The sequence below is a fragment of the Salvelinus alpinus genome, chromosome 30, assembly GCF_045679555.1.
Source record: "Salvelinus alpinus chromosome 30, SLU_Salpinus.1, whole genome shotgun sequence".
Classification (NCBI taxonomy): Eukaryota; Metazoa; Chordata; class Actinopteri; order Salmoniformes; family Salmonidae; genus Salvelinus; species Salvelinus alpinus.
The window spans coordinates 14,340,788-14,363,727 of NC_092115.1; the positions used below are offsets into that span (position 1 = coordinate 14,340,788).

The 22,940-nt window shown below is 43.5% G+C and overlaps 1 protein-coding gene across 2 annotated transcripts; it reads left to right on the top strand.

Annotated features, from left to right (window-relative positions):
* Window positions 1–6: 6 nt before the first annotated feature.
* Window positions 7–22,529, top strand: LOC139560397 (heparan sulfate 2-O-sulfotransferase 1). Of its 2 annotated transcripts, XM_071377111.1 has the most exons (8): window positions 49–203; window positions 346–512; window positions 18,134–18,378; window positions 18,750–18,835; window positions 19,303–19,441; window positions 19,651–19,748; window positions 20,098–20,255; window positions 20,700–22,529. In XM_071377111.1, the coding sequence occupies exons 2-8, from the start codon at window positions 389–391 to the stop codon at window positions 20,924–20,926; spliced, it is 1,077 nt and encodes a 358-aa protein (XP_071233212.1). In that variant the 5' UTR covers window positions 49–203; window positions 346–388; the 3' UTR covers window positions 20,927–22,529. The 2 variants fall into 2 exon arrangements, with proteins under 2 accessions (XP_071233214.1, XP_071233212.1); XM_071377113.1 differs by having other exon boundaries at window positions 7–512.
* The last annotated feature ends 411 nt before the right edge of the window (window positions 22,530–22,940 follow it).

The following is a 22,940-nucleotide window of genomic DNA, read 5'->3' on the forward strand; positions in this document are numbered from 1 at the left end:
TGAAAAGCCTATTCCGTTTAGTGGATTGTTGGTTTCACCAATAGGGGTTTTGTTGTAATAAGTCCTCCGGCGAAGGTAGGCGTGTTAAGTGAACTGAACGGGACAGCTCTACAGAGAAAGACTCGCGGAGACCGAGGAACACAAGCCCGCTTCTATTGACACCCTTGTGGGGGACATCTCAACATCAAGAAGACGGCATTGAGGTTGCATTCAGTTTTCTTTAATGAGAGTATATTACAGTATGAAACATAATTTGGACCTGAGTGTGTTTCCTACTGCACAACCAGGGTTTTAACAGACACTCGTTCGCTCTGTAATTGACAATTCATTTACCTTTTTATGTAGTATTTTCTAAACCTGGAATGACCTGTTCTTACTGGATTGTTTGATGGGGCTTCTAAGAATCATGATACCGCCCAAGTTTCAGCTTCTGGCGCTGTTGGCATTCGCAGTGGCCATGTTCTTCTTGGAGAACCAAATCCAGAAGCTGGAGGAGTCTCGGGGAAAGCTAGGTAAGACTGCGGTCAAGCTGTCCTTATTCATCATGCCGTAGGTAAATGTGTCCGTGAGATGCAGTAGGGGTTGAATCATTGCTGAACATCTTGTCAGCTTGGTTGCCAATTTGGGGTTGACTTGTGACGACATCATTCGCGCTCCCCTTGGGAAGAAGTGACAAACTGGCATTTTGAGGACAACGTGCAACCCAGGAACATCAACGAAATTTCCAGTCAGGTTTAGTAAACGATTTGACAAACCTACTGTATAACGAGGTGGCCCTCTTTTATCATATGGTTGACCAGATCATGTGTGAACAGCAAGTATAACCTGTGGCACCATTATCCCTCCAGTGGGTTAATGATTGATAGTGTAGTAAATGAGGGGGGACAACTAGGCTTGAACCATCAACCCAGCAGTTATAGGGCTGGTGCAGTACAGCTTTTGGCCATGGAGGAGGTCCAGACCTCTTGGTAAAGCAGAGGTCATTACACTTTAAAATAAAAAGCAACCCGTGTATAACGCCTTTTAGAGCTGCATGGTTATACCACCGCTGCTACCAAGTTAGCAATTGAGTGTAAACTGGAGCCGGGCTTGGACCAGAGACCATGTGGTTACGGCAGAAGGGCTCTACCTCCTATTTCATTAAGCTTCAGATACCTCTTTACAGAACATGCAAGGAGACAACAATAGCTGTGTGGAGAGAGACTTAAGATTTGAATGATGGCCATTCCAAGGTGATTTCATGTAAACATGCACTATGTGGGGATTAGAAAAGTTCACTATTTCGGCCGTTCAATGTGCATTCTATGTATGCATTTTTATTTTCAACAACCATTTACATTTGCATGGTGGAATTGATCGTTCTGAGAAATGTCCTTGCTATAGTGTGCTGTGCCACAGAAACCTTTTATTAATGTAAAACATGAGTTCCAAAATAATGTGTTCTAAACAACCTGCTCATTTCAACAAACTGTGATCAGAATTAATTATCATGGTGGATCCATAACAAATATTGGGAGGATATCTGAATGTACTGGGTAGACATCAAAATCAACTGCTGAAACAACACAGGGAATATCTAAATGCTTTTGGAGTGAAAAAACACAAGATGCTGAAACAAGACCTAAAGGGAGCTGTCTTTTCCATTACAGCCTACTCAAAGAATTTTATTGACTTGACAATGCTTCTGATTGATGCCTAGAGAGGGCAAACATCTCTGTAAACTGGAGCTGTCAATTATATCCTGCCTAGGTTTGAGGCAGGGCAACATGATAGACACCACTTGCTGTCCAACCAGGTGCTGATGCATTTCTCCCGTCTACATTGAGAAAGCAAGCTGTATATTTATTAGCCTATTTTTTGGGGGGGGGGGGCAGCACACTCCAATATTGCCCATTTCCAACTTATTTTCTTATCTGCTTGTTACTTCACTCAGACGCTGAATCACTTTTCCTACTAGAAGTCTCCAGCGCAGAAGCCATCTTTATTTACATCTTTATTTAACTGGGCAAGTCAGTTAAGAACACATTCTTATTTTCAATGACGGCCTAGGAACGGTGGGTTAACTGCCTTGTTCAGGGGCAGAACGGCAGATTTTTACCTTGTCAGCTCGGGGATTCAATCTTGCAACCTTACAGTTAACTAGTCCAACGCTCTAACCACCTGCCTTACATTGCACTCCACGAGGAGCCTGCCTGTTACGCGGATGCTGTAAGAAGCCAAGGTAAGTTGCTAGCTAGCATTAAACTTATCTTATAAAAAACAATCAATCAATCATAATCACTAGTTAACTACACAGGGTTGATGATATTACTAGTTTATCTAGCGTGTCCTGCGGTGCATATAATCGATGCGGTGGGCATTCGCGAAAAAGGACTGTCGTTGATCCAACGTGTACCTAAACATTAACATCAATGCCTTTCTTAAAATCAATACACAAGTATATATTTTTAAACCTGCATATTTAGTTAATATTGCCTGCTAACATGAATTTCTTTTAACTAGGGAAATTGTGTCACTTCTCTTGCAACAGAGTCAGGGTATATGCAGCAGTTTGGGCCGCCTGGCTCGTTGCGAACTGTGTGACGACTATTTCTTCCTAACAAAGACAGCCAACTTCGCCAAACGGGGGATGATTTAACAAAAGCGCATTTGCGAAAAAAGCACAATCGTTGCACGACTGTACCTAACCATAAACATCAATGAAGAATGTACGCATAAACGTTTTGTTTTCGAAATGATAGTTGCCGGATTTGACCATATTAATGACCTAAGGCTCATATTTCTGTATGTTATTATGTTATAACTAAGTCTATGATTTGATAGAGCAGTCTGACTGAGCGATGGTAGGCAGCAGCAGGCTCATACGCATTCATTCAAATAGCACTTTCGTGCGTTTTGCCAGCAGCTCTTCGCAATGCTTCAAGCATTGAGCTGTTTATGACTTCAAGCCTATCAACTCCCGAGATTAGGCTGGTGTAACCGATGTGAAATGGCTAGCTAGTTAGCGGGGTGTGCGCTAATAGCGTTTCAAACGTCACTCGCTCTGAGACTTGGAGTAGTTCCCTTGCTCTGCAAGGGCCGCGGCTTTTGTGGAGCGATGGGTAACGATGCTTCGAGGGTGGCTGTTGTCGATGTGTTCCTGGTTCGAGCCCAGGTAGCGGCGAGGAGAGGGATGGAAGCTATACTGTTACACTGGCAATACTAAAGTGCCTATAAGAACATCCAATAGTCAAAGGTATATGAAATACAAATCGTATAGAGAGAAATAGTCCTATAATTCCTATAATAACTACAACCTAAAACTTCTTACCTGGGAATATTGAAGACTCATGTTAAAAGGAACCACCAGCTTTCTCATGTTCTAAGCAAGGAACTTAAACGTTAGCTTTCTTACATGGCACATATTGCACTTTCATTATTTATTTGAGGCTAAATTGATTTTATTGATGATTCATTCAGTATTGTTGTAATTGTCATTATTACAAATAATTTTTTGGGTCCGCCAATAATCGGTATCGGTATCGGCGTTGAAAAATCATAATCGGTCGACCTCTAGTTGTAATTGTCATTATTACAAATACATTTTAAAAAATCGTCCGATTAATCGGTATCGGATTTTTTGGTCCTCCAATAATTGCTATCGGTATCGGCGTTGAAAAATGATAATCGGTCGACCTCTACTCCAGTCATGTTTGATCGGGTTCAAGTCCGGATTCTGACTGGGCCTCTCAAGGACATTCAGAGACTTCTCTCGAAGCCACTCCTGCGTTGTCTTGGCTTTGTGCTTAGGGTCATTGTCCTGTTGGAAGGTGAACCTTCGCCCTAGTCTGAGGTCCTGAGTGCTATGGAGCAGGTTTCCATCAAGGATCTCTCTGTACCTTGCTACGTACATCTTACCCTCGATACTGACTAGTCTCCCAGGCCCTGCCTCTGAAAAACCCCAGAGCATGATGTTGCTACCACCATGCTTCAATGTAGGGATGGTACTAGGTTTCCTCCAGATGTGACCCCTGGTATTCAGGCCAAAGAGTTCAATCCTGGTTTCATCAGACCAGAGAATCTTGTTTGTCATGGTCTGAGAGTCCTTTAGGGGCCTTTTGGCAAACTCCAAGCGGGCTGTCATGTGCCTTTTACTGAGGAGTGGCTTCTGTCTGGCCACTCTACCATAAAGGCCTGATTGGTGGAGTGCTGCAGAGATGGTTGTCCTTCTGGAAGGTTCTCACATCTCTACAGAGGAACTCTGGGGCTCTGTCAAAGTGACCATCGCGTTCTTGGTCACCTCCCTGACCAAGGCCCCTCTCCCCCGATTGCTCAGTTTGGCCGGGTGGCCAGCTCTTGAAAGAGTCTTGGTGGTTCCGAACTTCTTCCATTTTAAGAATGATGGTACCTTCAATGCTGCAGACATGTTTTGGTACCCTTCCCCAAATCTGTGCCTCGACACAATCCTGGCTCTGAGCTCTAGGGACAATTCCTTCGACCTCATGGCTTGGTTTATGCTCTGACATGCACTGTCAACTGTGGGATCTTATGTGGACAGGTGTGTGTCGAGTCTCATAGCAAAGGGTCTGAATACTTATGTAATTAAGGTATCATTTTTTTTTTTTTTACATTTGCAAAAATGTCTAATCCTGTTTTTGCTTTGTCACTATGGGGTATTGTGTGCGAGTATATTGTCGAGGAACATTTTGTATTTAATCCATTTTAAAATAAGGCTATGACGTAACATGTGGAAAAAGGGAAGGGGTCTCAATACTTTCCGAATGCACTGTATTTCCTGTATCGTCCTCTTATGCCAGCTAGGTACATTTTGTAGAAACGTGAAGTTTAACATTAGCACGTGGAGGTGGGGCTGACGGTGTGCTTTCCTCATTGGCTGTAACTCTAGATGGGTGTATATGCTATACTTGCTAAGAGCAGTGTAAATTGAAGCGTTGTTTATAAACCTGTCACCTCATGGCCCATGTAACTAACTATGTATCTACATTTAACCACCACACCAGTCTCCACAACATTTACATTTTAGTCATTTAGCAGACGCTCTTATCCAGAGCGACATACAGGAGCAATTAGGGTAAAGTGCCTTGCTCAAGGGCACATTTGATTTTTCACCTAGTCTGCCCAGGGATTCCACCCAGCGACCGTTTGAGTTACTGGCCCAACACGCTTAACCGCCAGGCTATCTGCTGCTCCATGAGGAGCAATGAGCTAAGTAAGTTCCCACTCGCCACGATGTTACAGCAAGCTCAATGATTGTGGTTGGTTTGCCAGAGCTTGGTTGAATTGTTTTCTCGCGTTGTACCTGAGTGAAACATCCTAAGGGAGGTTTTGTCTTTTATTTCTTACACTGCTTTAATAATTCATGAAAGAGAGGCCTTTTAATGCAGAGGAGAAAGGGTACTGTACATGCATTGTGAATGTGTTTGGAGAGAGTGACACAATGATGTAGGAATGCCTTCTGCTCAACATTCATTCATTGCCTGCGCTGCGACTTCTTAAAGAGTCGGACCTGAATTATCTTCCATTTCCACACTGGGCACCAACCTCCTTACTGCTGAGTGCCCTGGACAGGAATTTGCTCATGAAAAGACCTTGCCATCCACAGACTGACATCAAGTACTTTGAAAAGAGTTATACTATTTGATGTGATTGACAGTAGCCTTGAGCATGGCTTTGAAAAGTCCATCTCAGTGCAGTGCTAGGAGGACCAGTATATCATCGCTGATGTGGTCAAGTTCCTAGTTCACGTCTTGGACGTTTGAATGCTTTCAATTATAATAATGAATCTGAACATTATAAAAAGTCAAAATCCTGATACACTAATCAAATCAAAATCAAACTTTATTTGTCACATGCGCCGAATACAACAGGTGTAGACTTCACAGTGAAATGCTTACTTGCAAGCCCTTAACCAACAGTGCAGTTCAAGAAGAAGAAAATATTTACCAAGTAGGCTAAAATAAAAAGTAATAATAAAAAGTAACACAATAAGAATAACGAGGCTATATACAGGGGGCACCGGTACCGAGTCAGTGTGCGGGGGTACAGGCTAGTTGAGGTAATCTGTACATGTAGGTAGGGGTGAAGTGACTATGCATAGATAACAAACAGCGAGTAGCAGCAGTGTACAAAAGGGAGGGGGGGGTCAATGTAAATTGTCCTGTGGCGATTTTATTAATTGTTCAGCAGTCTTATGGCTTGGGGGTAGAAGCTGTTGAGGAGCCTCTTGGTCCTAGACTTGGCCCTCCGGTACTGCTTGCCGTGCGGTGACTGGAGTCTCTGACAATTTTATGGGCTTTCCTCTGACCACCTATTATATAGGTCCTGGATGGCAGGAAGCTTGGCCTCAGTGATGTACCTTGCAGTTCGCACTTCCCTCTGTAGCGCCTTACGGCCAGATGCCGAGCAGTTACCATACCAGGCGGTGATGCAACCGGTCAGGATGCTCTCGATGGTGCCAAATCTTGTCAAATCTTTTCAGTCTCCTGAGGGGGAAAGATTTTGTCATGCCCTCTTTATGACTGTCTTGGTATGTTTGGACTAGAGGTCGACCGATTTAATTGGAATAGCCGATTTAATTAGGGCCGGCATTTCTGGACACCGATCATGGCCGATTACATTGCACTCCACAAGGAGACTGTGTGGCAGGCTGACCACCTGATACGTGAGTGTAGCAAGGAGCTATGGTAAGTTGCTAGCTAGCATTAAACTTATCTTATAAAAAACAATCAATCTTAACATAATCACTAGTTAACTACACATGGTTGATGATATTACTAGTTTAACTAGCTTGTCCTGCGTTGCATATAATCAATGTGGTGCCTGAAATTGTGTCACTTCTCTTGTGTTCATTGTAAGCAGAGTCCGGGTATATGCAGCAGTTTGGGCCGCCTGGCTCGTTGCGAACTGTGTGAAGACCACAACAAGGCCCTAATTCATTTCCCAGAATTTTACATAATTATGACATAACATTGAAGGTTGTGCAATGTAACAGAAATATTTAGACTTATGGATGCCACCCGTTCGATAAATTATGGAACGGTTCCGTATTTCACTGAAAGATGAAACGTTTTGTTTTCGAGATGATAGTTTCCGGATTTGACCATATTAATGACCTAAGGCTCGTATTTCTGTGTGTTTATTATAATTAAGTTAATGATTTGATATAGCAGTCTGACTGAGCGGTGGTAGGCAGCAGCAGGCTCGTAAGCATTCATTCAAACCGCACTTTCCTCCGTTTGCAATGCTTGAAGCACAGCGCTGTTTATGACTTCATGCCCATCAACTCCCGAGATTAGGCTGGCAATACTATAGTGCCTATAAGAACATCCAATAGTCAAAGGTCTATGAAATACAAATGGTATAGAGAGAAATAGTCCTATAATAACTACAACCTAAAACTTCTTAACTGGGAATATTGAAGACTCATGTTAAAAGGAACCACCAGCTTTCATATGTTCTCATGTTCTGAGCAAGGAACTTAAACGTTAGCTTTTTTTACATGGCACATATTTCACTTTTACTTTCTTCTCCAACACTGTGTTTTTGCGTTAACCGCGTTGAAAAATCAATCTGTCGACCTCTAGTTTGGACCATGATAGTTCGTTGGTGATGTGGACGCCAAGGAACTTAACTCTCGAACCGCGCCACTACAGCCTCGTTGATGTTAACGGGGGCCTGTTCGGCCCGCCTTTTCCTGTAGTCCACGATCAGCTCCTTAGTCTTGCTCACGTAAAGGGAGAAGTTGTTGTCCGGGCACCACACTGCCAATTCTCTGACCTCCTCCCTATAGGCCGTCTCATCGTTGTCGGTGATCAGGCCTACCTCTGTTGTGTCCTCAGCAAACGTAATGATGGTGTTGGAAGGAAGTTGCCCGTCAGGAAGTCCAGGATCCAGTTGCAAAGGGAGGTGTTTAGTCCCAGAGTCCTTAGCTTAGTGATGAGCTTCGTGGGCACTGTGCTATTGAACGCTGAGCTGTAGCCTACATATCCATCAACTTCTGCTCAACGACCAACACTTTTTCGGGACTCCCGAGTGGCGCAGTGGTCTAAGGCACTTTATCGCAGTGCTAGCTGCGTTACTACAGATCCTAGTTCGATACCGGGCTGTGTCGCAGCCGGCTGCGACTGGGAGACCCACGAGGCGACTCACAATTGGCCAAGCGTCGTCCAGGTTAGGGGAGGGTTTGGCCCGCCAGGATGTCCTTGTCCCATCGCGCTTTAGCGACTCCTGTTGCTGGCCGGGCGCATGCACGCTGACACGGTCGCCAGGTGTACAGTGTTTCCTCCGACACATTGGTGCGGCTAGCTTCCGGGTTAAGCGAGCATTGTGTGAAGAAGCAGGGTTGTGTTTCTGAGGACGCATGGCTTTTGACCTACGCGTCTCCCGAGTCCATACGGGAGTTACAGCGATAAGACAAGACTGTAACTACCAATTGGGGAGAAAAAGGGGTAAAAAAAAAAGACCAACTCTTCCGTTGGTGTTAATTACACGTGTATCAAGTAGGACTCTGGTCGAGGCCTGGTTGTCATTCATTTAGCCTCGTTAGTAGGTTAATTGAGAAGTGGCCAACTTGACTCCCTCTGATCAAACTCTTGCGTCACCAAGTTCACACCTCAGCCATCTCCTCACTTTCAACTCCTACACTCTCTCTTTCTCTTGCTCTTTCTCTTTTTCACCATTATCCGGAGCACTCAGATTGCCTTTGAACTCCTTTTGACACCATGGAGCTGTTTTTAGCCTCCCCCAGGGTTATAAAATGGAGGCATACACTGGCAGTCTGCTGGTATTCACTAAATAGTGGTTACTGGACATCTCTATGTGTCTCAGCACTCTGAAACATGCCATTTGAGTGCCTAATGGATTGGATCCCACTGTGGAAACACAGGTGTCAGGAATGGATTTGGTGTGGGCAGAGTACTAATGGCCCTAAGCTCGAGCAGTTAGGGCCCTGATTGGTGTATTTATGGGCATTGGCTTGCACTTTAAAGAAGAATGTTTTCCCGTGAAGTTCTGTGCTACATTTCCGTGCACAGTTGCGGATGACTGACAGGCTAATCACGGTGCTATGAACTGTTTCGCACCCCGGAGTGTAATTGAGACCGCTCTCCTTGCGCCGCAGTGTTCCCTTGTCGGGTTTCCAAGGGGTTTGACGAACGATGCGGTCGGTGTGGTTAAGCATGCGTGAAAGCAGGTGGGTGACTTATCGCTTTTATAACACTGATCAACATCCCTCTGAGAGACTCAGCTGTAACAGAGCTTCTGTAGACGCATTGTAAGAATACCAAGCATCATTATAACTGATAATCATGTTACTTTTCATCAGAGTCCTTCCTTTGCTAATCAATAACCATAAACAGCCTCTTTATCTGGAGCCTGGGATGCTATTGTAGTGCAAGATGCTAATCCCCTGTGGCCAAACAGGCCTTTCCCAATTTCCAACTTACATCCAAAAGCTATCTTCTGCTTCAAAGCTACGGGGGGAGGAGTGGGGGGTGGTGAGATTTAATTTTCATCTCAACACAGAAATATTTAAATCCCTGGCTGCTCACATCATAAGCCTTAACAAAAGGAGGGGAGAGAAACATGCCTGCAGCATTTTAAAACCAATTTCATCAGAGAATAGAGGGATAAGGCAGTCTGGCTGAACTGTTCCGCTCCTCCTGTCTTGCATATAACTTCCATCTTGTATACAGCAGCCGAATAGAGCCTCACAGTGGAGGTGTCATAATAACCAGAAAAGGTGACTTTTATCAATATATTCGTCTCTATTTACTTTGATTCGAAAATGCTAATTTGCGTCAAAGTAGACATCATGCAAAACTACAAATCCCTGCAAGCTCCTGCACGTCATCTCGAGCTGACACTTTTGCTAACAGGTATTGTGTCCATTTAAAACTTACACAAGACAGTTCACATAATTGTCATTTTAAAGAATGTAGCCAATTTTTATTAATTACTACATTTAGCTAACATTAGATAGTTAATCCAGAGATTCTTACCTTTGCCTTGATTCGGCAGTCTCGTCCAGATCATCATGGCATTTGTAGTTCTTTATGATAGCCACATTAGCAGATAATTAGCATTACATTTTTGGGGGGTAAATACAGACGAATATAAGTCGCCTTGTCAAAACATCACGCCAGCGTAAGCCTACATGAAACACAGCCCTTATTTTAAATGTTTCTAAAATCCCCTATGGGAAAAATGTATGGTGGGAAAAAGATTGGAACCATTTCCTGTTTGATCGCTAGGTTTTATAGGTATTATGACTCATACTGTGGTACTCTATCCTGGCTTGGCTTTCATCTGCTGTGGTACAGTGCATCTTGTACTATCAGCTCTGGGGGGGAACTGAAAGTTTCTCTGCTGCTGTGGCCCGCTCTCCTTGTCAGACCTTCTCTTCAGCATTGCAATGCACTGTGAGTGCTGGCAGTCTCGCACACAGTGTGCCGAGACTCTGGGGAGTGGGGACAGCATCTCACCACAGAAGTGGTATGTCACAGAAAGGCCAGTTGGAACACTTGAGATGTTCTTGTTCATGAATGATCTCAATCAATTCATTAGCTGCTGCCATAGTTCATGTAGCCTGGTTAAACCAGACTGAACGCTGCGCTCTCCATTGTTCAGTCTGGTTTAACCAGGCTATAGTTCTTGAGGAGTATTATTGAGAACCGCTTGTGACCATAGAGGAACATTTTTGGTGTCCGTTTCCTTCCTCCTACTTGGTTGCTATGACAGCCGATGATGGATCTGATCTCACATCAACAACACTGGAGTTCTCTGTTGGAGGAAGCCTCTGTGGAGCTTTGGGTCCTATTAACCTATTAGCCACTCCTCATCTGTCCTATAAATAGCTGCCCTCAGAATTGCCCGAACATTTGTGGAGTTTTCCCTGGACTCCTGTCTATGCATTATTAACACTTATGGGGGAGAGAATCACATTTCTGTGTTGTACAATAACTAGCCTACACCTGCATTGTTATGTAAGCTGTTTATTTCTGTGATGTTATTTTTTTAACATTTGGACAGTAATACAGTTTCTCACATGAACCGTTTGCCGTACCATTTCTTAAGTGGTGGTGGACATGGAGAAATGGCTGCTGTCTCTTCCTGTGATTCTGGATAGATAGTGTTATTGACAGAACCTGATATTTTCCCCCTATTTCAAGCAGTAGGCTAATTGCCCTGCTTAGTCAATGACAAGTCCTGCCAAGAGATCTAGACAAATCAATTGTCCACCCCACAGAGCAGCCCTTGCCAAGGCATAGAATTATTAGCCTGTAAAGCCTGCCATCTGTGTAAATTATCATCTCAAATAACTGCCCGTTTTTGATGGGCGGAACTGAAGCTGTCTTTTTTTCCGATATCGTATAAGCTCACCTTGTCAGATAAAATGAGCTTTGATTGCAGAGAAAAATTGCAGGGTTAAGTTAACTATGATTATTACCTTATGTTAGCATTAAGGTACCAGTGTCTGTGCTAAGCTTGCAGTGGTACAGTAGCTTGGTACCATACTTAATGTATCCTACTATTGACACTAGACATACTAACTACACCAGCATTTCTCAACCTTTTCTGTACCAGGGACTGGCAGTGTTTCCCCTATATTCGTGCACACTGAAAAAATATATAAACGTATCATGTGAAGTGTTGGTCCCATGTTTCATGAGCTTAAATAAAAAGATCCCAGAAATGTTCAATACGCACAAAAAGCTTATGTCTGAAATTTTGTGCGCAAATGTGTTTACATCCCTGTTAGTGAGCATTTCTCCTTTGCCAAGATAACCAATCCACCTAACAGGTGTAGCATATTAAGAAGCTGATTAAACTGCATGATCATTACACCGGTGCACCAATCAAAGGCCACTCTAAAATGTGCAGTTCTGTCACACAACATAATGCCACAGATGTCTCAAGTTTTGAGGGAGCGTGCAATTGGCATGCTGAATGCAGGAATGTCCACCAGAGCTGTTGCCAGAGAATTGAATGTTAATTTCTCCAGCATAAGCCGCCTCCAATGTTATTTTAGAGAATTTGGCCGTACGTCCAACCGGCCTCACAACTACAGACAACGTGTAACCACGTCAGCCCAGGACCTCCACATCCGGCTTCTTCACCTGCGGGATCATCTGAGACCAGCCACCCGGACAGCTGATGAAACTGTGGGTTTGCACAATTGAAGAATCTTTGCACAAACTATCAGAAACCGTCTCAGGGAAGCTCATCTGAATCCTGGTTTCAACTGTACCGGTCAGATGGCAGACGGTGTTTCTGGTGTCGTGTGGGCGAGCGGATTACTAATGTCAACGTTGTGAACAGAGTGCCCCATGGTAGCGGTGGGGTTATGGAATGGGCAGGCATAAGCTAAGGACAACAAACACATTTGCTTTTTATCAATGACAATTTGAATGCAAAGAGATACCGTAACGAGATCCTGAGGCCCATTGTCATGCCATTCATCCGCCGCCATCACCTCATGTTTCAGCATGATAATGTCCCAAGGATCTGTACACAATTCCTGGAAGCTGAAAATGTCCCACTTCTTCCATGGCCTGCATGCTCACTAGACCCATTGACCATGTTTGGGATGCTCTGGATCGACGTGTATGACAGCGTGTTCCAGTTCCCGTCAATGTCCAGCAACTTCACACAGCCATTGAAGAGGAGTGGGGCAACATTCCACTGGCCACAATCAACAGCCTGATCAACTTTATGTGAAGGAGATGTGAGGCAAATGCTGCATGAGGAAAATGGTGATCACACCAGATACCGACTGGTTTTCTGATCCCCCCCCTACTTTTTATTTATTAAGGTATCTGTGACCAACAGACACGTATCTGGATTCCCACTCATGTGAAATCCATAGATTAGGGACTAATGCATTTATTTCAATTGACTGATTTCCTTATATGAACTGTAACTCTTTTAAAAATTGTTGCATGTTGTGTTTTATATTTTTGTTCAATGTAGCATAAACTAACCCTAATAATTTTGGGGATGGTAAAAACTAAAAACCAGATGTAAAGTATGTAGAAAATATAATGGAACAATATATTTGTTATATTAAGATCATCTTTGAAAACTAACAATCACCACTAGACGGGAGAATCTACAATTCCAAAAATGCCATGGCATGGGGCCCCCATTGATTTTTGTTATAATGTTTGAGTCACTCCGATAGCATAAGCCCGTGGTCACCAACCTTTTCTGAGTCAAGATCACTTTCGGAGTCAAAAAGCAAGCAGAGATTTACCATTCAGATTTTAAAAATAAAATAAAAACCTGACTTAAAAAATGTAAGCCTATGCAACATGAATAAACTTAGTTGTCACAGCATATTGGCGTTGTGCTTGGCCTGCTAATATTGTTCTGCTAAGACCATATTATATTTCATAACTCGAGCTTTGATAACAGAATATATCAGTTGGTGTATCACTTGCGATGCACAGCTTTGCTTAAATTGAAATTAATTAGCTTTTTTATTTGACTGGAATGATGGTACCTGCAGCTGATGGTCAGTCTCAGCGGAGGGAGGGAGAGGGCAGTAGAGGGTCTGCCTCTCACTGTCCCTGTTCTCTCCTTTCCTCCGGTGAGACTGACCAGAGAGGACACCGTCCTCCTCCTGATGGCTACTGGAATTGCACCACATGACTTCTGCCTCATGCACAAATTCATGTTGTTCCTTTGACTAGAGAAAGTGAAATATTCCTCAATATTAAAATACACATGGCGAGCTGCTAATAATAAAAACACAAAAGTGTTATGCTTTGTGAAAGTGTTGGGGGAAAAAGTGTTGACAGTGCTGAATAAAAACAAATAACTCACTCATAAAAACAGCAGCTCTATGCTTTTTTTCTTTGACAGTTTTTATCTGGTCATGGTTTTAAAAGTTATGAAATCTCATGCAGGCTAGTATCCAACTGTGGGTTCTTGGAAGCTATAGGCATGGTGATTGGAGCTATCCGATTGGCCAGCGCAGTAGGCGCACTTGATTTAACTACAGCTCTCCTGGTCCGCCGGGTAGGTGGAGTCTGTCCCTTCAGACAAATGAAATGGTTAAAAATAGGAACACTTTGGCTACCTGGCGCGCAGGGCTTCTGAATCAAGTGCACCTTCTGGCAAAAGTGCAAAGTCAAATAAAAATAAAGGAGCCTTTATTGTTTGCTTTTCTACAGACATTTTGGTGATCGACTAGGAGTGCCTAGAGGATCGACCAGTCGATCGCTCGACCGGTTGGTGACCACTGGCATAAGCCATGGCAAAATGTGTAGAATTGCAGGAAATTTGCGTTAAAAACCCCAACATTTTGTATCTTCAGCCAAGAGGGCTTCTAAAACCGTGCCATTGGTCAGGTCCACTACCACGGGGCATGACCAATGGCACTCTATTGTGATACTCGTATTGATGCTGTAATAAGGTTCTAGTCAGTCCCAATCAAGAACCTCCCTAAAAACTGACTGCACAGGGCATGTTTTGTCTGCTGACAAGATTTTTGGTCTGGTTTCACTGACCATAGATGCGTGTGTTTTCTCCCATGAGGAAAATAGGGTACTTAACAAGATACCTTGTCTGTTAGAAATGGGCTGCTTCCACATACAGATTTATATTGGCATGTGTAAATAGAGCATGTGAGTGCTTAGTTATTCAGTTTCCACTGCACCTCTGTTGATGCCAGCGAAATATCTCCACTTGCTTGGGCTAAACTGTACTAGCCGTCCGAGTGTCGTTTCTCATTTTCTGCCTTGTGTCCTCACCCGGCTCGGCCCAGCCGTCTCTCTCCCAGCTGTCTACACCTTAGCCGCCAGGCTAGACGTGAATGAGAGCTTTCATGGGCCATCAATGCAGCAGTTGTCTCCAAGCCAGGAACCCCCCCCCCCCAGCTACGGTAATCTGTCCTAAAAAGAGCACTTAACGAATTAAATTGTAACTCATGGTGCCTCCGTCATTTATTTGCAAACACTGCAAGATTGTGATGAGGTGTCTGTGTCATACATTTGTTTGAAACAGTAGTTCTGTACAGTCGTTGATCAAGCATTTGGTTGAACAGGCTCCTTTTGAATCCCCAGTTCCTGCAGCTGTGAAAGGCTAGCCCAAGGGTCCCTTGTACAATATGCTTGAAATTACTAATCACACACTCCTATTACCACCTGGCTGTGTATGCACTCTGGTAAACAAATATTGCAGGTGCCACAGGCCGCATCGAAGCTTACTGTATATAAATAAATAAAAAATACCACTTCATATTTATTTATTTTTTTAGCAGCAACCTAGATCTCCTCCCTGTCGTACTCCATTGATTTTGCAATCCAGCGCTACTGAAGCAGAACCATACAAGGCTTCTAGCTTTCAGGCTCTCTATTACCCCTCAGCCTAGGCTTGTGCTCGAGGGGCGAACCCGCTCAGGGATGAAGAGCTGCGGAGTATGATGGATGTATGAGCTGCCTGGAGAAAGGATCATCTTCTTCCCGGTTTTTATTATCCCATAAGATCGTATGAGACACCATAACACACCACAAACTGTCATATTCACGGATTTCCCGCCGAAGACGAATGATGATTGGAAATGGGCAATTCTAATCTAGCGTGAAATTGTTTTAGTAAATATTGCTATCTCGGCTGGCATTTTAGAATATGTATTCAGAACAATAGGCATCGGCTTAGTTGTTGTAGTGTTTAAGACTGTGTTGCCAGTTCCACCATAGGTCATAATTAGCTGGAAATGGCGAGGGGGAACCAACGGAAATGGTGACTGAATGGAAGCACACTGTGTGGTCAGAGTGATTCATCAATACAGAGCGGGTCTTTGTCTACTAATTAAATGACCTCAGACTCAACCATTAGCTTAAGTGTGTGTGTGTGTGGCGCCCTCTGCTCGGACACAGTGGGGTTTTAACTAAGCTTGTTCAACACAGTAGACTACAATAAACTGTACCTCCCTGTTAATTGTTGGCACTGAACACAATGCCCTGAACTAGTGGCTTGGGGCCTGTTTAAGTTCAGCTCGTTATGTTTTAGGGCTAGGGAGTGCTGATCCTGATTCAGTTGTTACAGTCCGTGACTACGGTCTCCAATGTTAGGACACGCTGTGGGAATACGCTAAGGCCTAGAGATCTGGGCTCCACATAAGGCTGCGTTCAGACAGGCATCCCAATTTTTTGGGATCATTTTCAGAGCTGATCTGATTGCTCAAAATACCAATTGGTGAAAAAAATCTGAATTTGGCTGCCTGTCTAAACGCAGCCTTAGCATCTGAGTGGGAGTGCTGATCTAGGAACAGGTCTCCAACTGTCCATATAATATAATTCATTATGATCTAAAAGGTGAAACCGATCCTAGATCAACACTCGTACTGATATGAAAATGATAACTGCTCTTTTATGGCTTTGTGCTTTAGGTGACGTGTGGATAGATGTCTCTCCTAGCTATACATTCTGGGTGTTACTTATGACCATATTTATCTATGTTCATCATGACAACAGACGACCATAGACTGCCGCCTGTCACAGCCCAGTATCGTGGCTAGCACCAGTTGCTAGCACGGTTGGTTAGCGCTAGCTTTGATCAGTGGGACATTAGCAGCTGCCTGGGAGGGTGTAAAAAGGGAGGGGGCTGTGTATGTGGGGATGGTAAAGGGGGTTTGGGGGTTGGGGGGTTGGGAGTGCAGCGTGATCACAGATGACATCTTATTCTCTGTGCCAGCTGCCAGCATGGCCTGGCATGGCTTGGCATGGCGTTCCCATGAGTATTAGATGCTGGATTGTTGATCTGTTCCAGCACAGATCTGAGCCAATGTTACCACTAGTCAATCTGAGACTGATTTAGACCTGGGATAGGAGAGCCAAACGGCAATGGCTCAGGCCTACAGCGTTGTCTGTTTATTCACAGTTAGTCACATACATTTCTATCTGATACAGCTACTGTAAGGTCAGCAGGTATCCTAGTGTTTAAGAGCTTTGGGCCAGTAACCTAAAGGTCGCTGGTTCGAATCCCCAAGTCGTTTAGGTGAAAAATCTGTCAATGTGACCTTGAGCAAGGCACTTAACCCAAATTGCTCCTGTAAGTCGCTCTGGATAAGAGCGTCTGCTAAATGACTCAAATCTAAATTATATATAGAGAGGACACAGTATTCCCATTCCCAGAAAGAGGAGAGTATTTAGGCCATGCATACTCAGACATCTGTGAGATATAACAGGGATAGACTCCAGGCTGTGGTGTGACACAAAGGACTCCACCTCCAAAAACCACAAGAAAGTGGAGTCCGACACCCACCATCTCCGATTGTTCTGAAATCTTTTCTGTAGTTAGAAACATAAGATTAGCATTCCTGAAAGGCTATTTTGTTGAAAGATGATTTGAACACTGAGGAATTAAGCTAATTGATTGCACCCACATTGGCCATTTTCAATTTATAGGATTCATATAATATTTAACAAATATAGTACCCCACATCCGATTTGGACCAAACCTCTTAAAGACATGCTCTGGAACTTTAGTGACTACTAAGTCTTTTTTTAAACCTCCCACTTTGGGCTGGATGTGTCAGTGTATGCCTAGTTCATACATGCAGAATTACTGTCTTACCTCAATTAGACACCAAGTCCCTAGTTTGAAAGTGACTGTTTTTCTGAAATCTGTGCTGCACCATTTTCCCTACACCCCCTCCCCTACCCAGCTTCAGCCCCTACCCATTTGAGTGACCGCTAGCAACATGCACACACTGTAGCAAGAGAGGGAACAATGATGTGGTTGGGGACCACTTTTAGCTCGTGAGCTCTACTTTTAAAACTACTGGTGAAAAAGTATACAAAAGTACCGGAGAATCTCTTTAACAATGATTAAGGCATGAGGGATCTAAATAAATGGTCAAACCCCACACCAAGCGCACCCCAAAGGCCAGTACACAGTATCAGTTCTCTATGTTTGACAGGTATAATGAAGCTTTGGAGTATTATTCATACAATGTAATGTATTCTCAGTGAATTTGGTGATTGTTTATTTTTTTCTGTTCTTTATATTATGTTCAGAAGGCTGGTAAAAGGATAGTTTGCACACTGATGCTAACAGAATATAGGTCCTCATGTGGGTGAACTATCCCTTTAACTCTTCTTCCTCTTCCTCCTCTTCCTCTGTGCAGAGCGGGCCATCGCGAGGCACGAGGTGCGTGAGATCGAGCAGCGGCACACACAGGACGGCCTACGGGAGCGGGAGGCCCCCTCGGCGGCCGACAGCGAGGACGTGGTGGTTATCTACAACCGCGTGCCCAAGACGGCCAGTACCTCCTTCACCAACATCGCCTACGACCTGTGTGGCAAGAACCACTACCACGTGCTGCATATCAACACCACCAAGAACAACCCAGTCATGTCCATGCAGGACCAGGTGAGAGGGTGAGGCCAGAGGCAAATCTCAACGGTCAATGGCACTCGTAGCTGATTAGAGAAAATATTGCACACAGTGGAGGCTGGTGGGTGGAGAAATTGTAGGACAGGCTCATTGAAATGGCTGGAATGTAATGAATATAAAGATATCAAACAATGGGTTTCTTCCATTCCAGCCATTAAATTGAGCCAGTCCTCCGTTTTAATGTCACACCAGCCGTCACTGATCGCACACTAATGTGGCAATGTTTGACCTCTGTGGAAGAGGGCGAGAGACGGAGAGATAGCGAGGGGGGAAAGTGGGAGGGTGATATTGAAGAAGGGATTGCATTGGCACATATCATGTATTAATTGTCTTGTCTACCTGCTCAGGTGCGGTTTGTGAAAAACGTGACCGAGTGGAGGGAGATGAAGCCGGCGTTCTACCACGGTCACGTTTCTTTCCTGGACTTTACAAAGTGAGTGCCCCCTCCACTGCAGAACACATCTTACCAGATAGACTGTTGCTGCTGTCTCTCCCTTGTGGTCTTATAGAATACTACATTAATACAACATTAGAGTGCAACATTCAGACCAGATAGAATGCAACTCTCTATAGAAGGGATATGTCTTTAAATCATGTGAAAAGGGGTGGTGTCATGGCAGGTTGAAGCTTTACATCTGCAACACTGCCCTATTGAACAGGGCCCAGATTCACATCTTGATATAATATCATTAAAGGATCTCTCTAGGTTAAATACAATGGACTGTATTCTTATCTCTCTCTTTTGATCCAGGTCCTATTGAACAGGCCCCAGATTAACATCTTGTGTATTCATAGATCATCTTAGATTTAATGACACATGATCTTTGTGGCGCATCGTAACGTGCGGGTGGCATTTCATTATACCATCTATTCTTACACTAGCTCTCTGTTTTGACCCAGGTTAGGAGTAAAGAAGAAGCCCATCTACATCAATGTGATCCGTGACCCCATCGAGCGCCTGGTGTCCTACTACTACTTCCTGCGTTTTGGGGACGACTACCGGCCCGGCCTGCGGCGCCGGAAACAGGGGGATAAGAAGGTCAGTCTGCAATTCTCCTGATTATTTTGTACCAACTAGTGTATTAGTGATTAACACTGTAAAATATTGTTAACATTATGCCTACACTAAAGCTACAATCTGGGAGAAAAAAATCCCAGCAAACTATTATTATATATACAATGTATTTTCAACAGTAGAACACGCTTCCATAGGTAATTCTGTCTTTGATTGTCATTGATGTGTTTCAGACCTTTGATGAGTGTGTGTCGGCGGGAGGCTCAGACTGCGCCCCGGAAAAGCTGTGGCTGCAGATCCCCTTCTTCTGTGGTCACTACTCTGAGTGCTGGTATGTACCCCTCCTTACGTTTCATCCACAACAAGCATTCTTAACCTATAACCCCATTACACACTTCTTAATGGACTGATATATGAACAGTAGAACACCAAACATGAACCCCTTTAAAATATAACACCTCCATTAGACATGCTATATTGCATGTCTTTCTTTTCTAGAGGCCTTTATTTTCTTTTTCTCTCTTGTGATATGTATCATTCTCCTCTCTCTAGCTCATCTGTTAAGAATGCGAGACTAGCCTATTTTGCTTGATCTAAACAACATCTGATGTACAGCTGATGAAAAAATAACTTTATAAATGCATTTAATTGATTACATGATTGATTGACATCTCTTGTAGGAACGTGGGCAGTCACTGGGCCCTGGAGCAGGCCAAGTATAACCTGGTCAATGAGTACCTGCTGGTGGGGGTGACAGAGGAGCTGGAGGACTTTGTTATGATGCTGGAGGCGGCGCTGCCACGCTTCTTCAGGGGCGCCACAGAGCTCTACAGAACAGGTACTGTACCAGAGACACCACCATGCCTCTTGAGATGACCTTTTACATTGACTTTATTCATTACTTTGTCAACTAAGCAGAAATTGATTTATTTGTTTTCTGTCTTTTTAAAGCTTTTTTTCAAATTATAGTATCAGCATACTCAAATAGATTAATATGTATTTTGAGTCTTTGTAAATCGTATGTGGAATGATTACGTACCTATTTCTGAACGTGCACTTAGCTGTACCTTTGCCACATGAGAGGTGATTTGCTGTGCAAACAAAACAACACTTTCACTTGTTATTCCCCTTAGAGCAATTCTCACCTTTTTAACAGCTCTAAAAATATGCAAGTGCCTCTACATTCATTACATATATTTTTTTATATACCATTTTTAACTAAAAACTAAAATCCAAGGGCCACCTGGATTGGTAGTGATGCCATATGCCCCTTCCCCCACAGGGAAGAAATCCCATCTGAGGAAGACGAGTGAGAAGAAGCCGCCGACCAAGGAGTCCATCGCCAAGCTGCAGCAGTCGGCCATCTGGAAGATGGAGAACGAGTTCTACGAGTTTGCCCTGGAGCAGTTCCAGTTTGTCCGGGCTCACGCCGTCCGGGAGAAGGACGGGGAACTCTACCTGCTGGCTCAGAACTTCTTCTACGAGAAGATCTACCCCAAAACAAACTAACTAATGCACATGGAAGATGGACCATTCATCTAGGCTTCATCCCGTAGTCACATACACTGGACAGAGGAGAAGAGGAAGACTAATATAATCAGTGGGTCTGTGGAACTGTCTGTGTTGGACGTTATTTGGACGTTAGTCAGCAGTTTCTGAATGTCGCCCACTTAACTGACTCCTCCTCCTCGTCTCCATAGTAGCCGACAGAACTAGGAAGTGGCCTCTTCCTGGTGCGAGATAATGCCAATAGGTCATGTTCCCACCAGCATCCCAGGTCCAGGACTCCCTTTATACCTCCAGGTGAAAGGTCACAGGAGTGGTATGCTCGACAGACGAGTCTACTTGGCAGCTGCCCATGTTCTCTTTCTTCTGATCACATGATTTATATTTTCCGTGCAGGGGGAGGGGTTTTATTGGCCGTGTTCTGTTTGGTTTCGTTTTTGTGGTTTATTCTACTTTACTATCGTTGTCTATGGGAACATTGTCGACACAGTTTTATACGTTAAGAGGGTGTAATTTTTTTATGTTGTAACCCTCCCACTAATAACTTAAAAGTTGACTACTATGTTATCTTGGAGTTTACCTATATGAACTGCAGACGTTTTTCCAAAATCTAAATCCTGTGACCTCCATAGACTTGAGTGACAGATGCACCCTGTTCACGACTGTGGTACTACTATTAAGTGTTTGATACTATACTATACTATACTAATTTAGTTGTTTTCTGACTCTTTCACCCATTTGGATTATTGCTAGGTGGAATGTGAAGTGTTTACACATGATTTAATTAAACTATGGAAGAAGACAGACAACTGACCATTTAGTTGCTGTACATAATACTAATTTCAATCTGGATCAAACAGTTATTCTATATCAAGAGGACTTACTATTATTAACTTATTTCAGCTCTGGTATAACCCATTTAGTTAATGAGCCATTTTATAGATTTTTCTCTCAGCTTTTGTTATTTTCTCTATATTGGCAAGAGACCATTTTATTTTTGTGCTTTTACTGTCATAACCCAAAGATCTCCCAAGTCTGTTGTTTTGCTGCTTTAAACTCATGAACTTGCTGAATTTCTTGACACGATATTTGATGACTGAATTTAGATGTTATTTTGCTATTCCCCTTAGGATCATAACTTGCAACCCATTTTCATTACATTTGTATGGTTATTATGTAAGACTGTAACCTAACCCATGTGTGCACTGCTAACTGCTGACACTGCTAACTGCTGACACTGCTAATGCCAATTTCGGTTCATCTATTGATGGCCTTAATACAGACACTGATCAGATCATCTCTGTGACTCAGCCCAGCAACAGTGACTGCAGTGCTGGAGCACTAGAACAGCCTACAAAAGTGTTGTGAAGAAGTGACTTTCCCAACTAATCAAGCCCTAGCCCAGACGTTGAGGCAGCAGAAGTACTAAAAGCAAAGGGATTTTGTTCACAGGGGACTATAAAAGAGAGGTCGACTCCCCGAGGTGAGTTGTAATGTTGGGATGGTAGGCAGGCAGTAAAAACCAAACAATGGTGATCATGTCAGACACATTGCTTGTGTTCTCATGTCATTAAAGAGGCACTTCACCATGTGACATCAGGAGTCATTTTCTTAGTCATCTCCTTTTTTTTTACTACAGAACACTGTTACTGTACGGTGCTAGAGGTAATGAATATGTGAGGTTCAAAAGTGGTGAAGCGTCCCTTTTTAAGGTCTGTTAAACAGAAAGTCTTGTAGGTTTTGTTACATGGCATATTGTGTATTCCTCCCTAGACACCTCAAAACATTCTCTCCCTCTCTGTTGCAGATTTATCTGCTGGAATGTCAACCTCACAATGTTTTTGTTATTCTGTCGTTCTCATGTTTTTGTTATATATATATATATCACACACACACACACATTTAAAAACTGAAATGCCCATGACTGAGTGCTTTTAATGTCATTCTTCATTAGTACATTGATCGATGAAAATGTTAAAGGCTGCTGTTCTTGCTGCATACTGTAGAGGGAGCTCAT